The sequence below is a fragment of the Dipteris shenzhenensis genome, chromosome 19 (genome assembly GCF_047967505.1).
Source record: "Dipteris shenzhenensis isolate YYH24624 ecotype China chromosome 19, Dip_SZ_1.0, whole genome shotgun sequence".
Lineage (NCBI taxonomy): Eukaryota > Viridiplantae > Streptophyta > Polypodiopsida > Gleicheniales > Dipteridaceae > Dipteris > Dipteris shenzhenensis.
In genome coordinates this window covers 11,705,670-11,706,805 of record NC_141614.1, presented here as the reverse complement: position 1 = coordinate 11,706,805, position 1,136 = coordinate 11,705,670, and the positions used below count along the sequence as shown (strand labels likewise).

The 1,136-nt window shown below is 47.1% G+C and overlaps 1 protein-coding gene across 1 annotated transcript; it reads left to right on the top strand.

Moving 5' to 3' along the window:
• Positions 1-422: 422 nt before the first annotated feature.
• On the top strand, positions 423-852 carry LOC147890076 (ubiquitin-like protein 5). Its single transcript, XM_087390769.1, has one exon. The coding sequence runs from the start codon at positions 509-511 to the stop codon at positions 728-730; it is 222 nt and encodes a 73-aa protein (XP_087246895.1). The 5' UTR covers positions 423-508; the 3' UTR covers positions 731-852.
• Positions 853-1,136: the final 284 nt, after the last annotated feature.

Genomic DNA, 1,136 nt, shown 5'->3' with positions numbered 1-1,136 from the left:
TAGGCAAGCGATTTATAGGTAGCCAATTCAAGGCTGCCATGTTGTTGATGTCTCGCAAAACGATTTCTCGCCTTTTGAGGTCCGATATCCAAGTGCTTGCTTGTCGGATTTCTATTATGTGCCCAACCTATCAAGGCCCTTTCCCACGTTGGGTACAGGTGCAAGAGCCTTTTGGACATTGCTACGTACAAGGTGGCCCAAGCGCCACCGGGCGTTGAGACCAAGCACACCCAAGTGGTCAAATGGATCGGTAAGAAGCTGAACTCGATGCGCTGCCGCTGCCGCCGGATTGGTATGGCCATCGGAGCGCACAAGTGCGAAGCAGGGGAGGTGGCTAGAACCCCCCGGGAAAGGGAGCACATATGTGAGTCCAGGAGTGTACACGTGGGCAGCAAGGCAGCTTTTGTATAAATAACCTGTTACGTTCGACATTTCAAACCCTAGCCCTTTCTGTTTTCGTTCTGTTTTCTCTGAGTCTGTTTTCTGAGTTGTGTGATCAGCACCAGCCATGATCGAAGTAGTGCTCAACGATCGTCTCGGCAAGAAGGTCCGCGTCAAATGCAACGAGGATGACACCATCGGTGACCTCAAGAAGCTCGTCGCCGCCCAAACCGGCACCCGCCCTGAGAAAATTCGCATCCAGAAATGGTACACCATCTACAAGGACCACATCACACTCCAGGACTACGAGATCCACGACGGTATGGGGCTGGAGCTCTATTATAACTAAGCCCGCCAACTGCGGACGGGGACACACATGGGCGCTGAATTTATTATAACTAAGCTTTCAAAGTACAAGACATGGAAGTGTATAATCTTACTTATTGTTATCTGATGTCTTGCTTATTGTAACGTTTTGCTCTCAATGTGTAACCTGTATCTTTAAGAGTTATAGAATTGCAGAATTATAGAATTGCTCGTCGAAACTTGATTGAACACTTCTCGATTATGTGAGGAGGGCTATCATATGGTTTTCCTGTTCAGCCTGTTTCATTTCTGTTTTTCCATGTTTGGCTATTTGAGTAAAGAGAATGTTCCCCTTATCCTGGAGTATTATTATGATTTCGCGTGGCAAAGTATTTTTACCGATTTAAGGCGTTTGGAGGACAAAGTTGTTTGGAAATTTCGATGCAGGC

Bases quoted from the DNA above. Each gene is read 5' to 3' on its own strand.
- LOC147890076 (XM_087390769.1), top strand. From the start codon at position 509: ATGATCGAAGTAGTGCTCAACGATCGTCTCGGCAAGAAGGTCCGCGTC.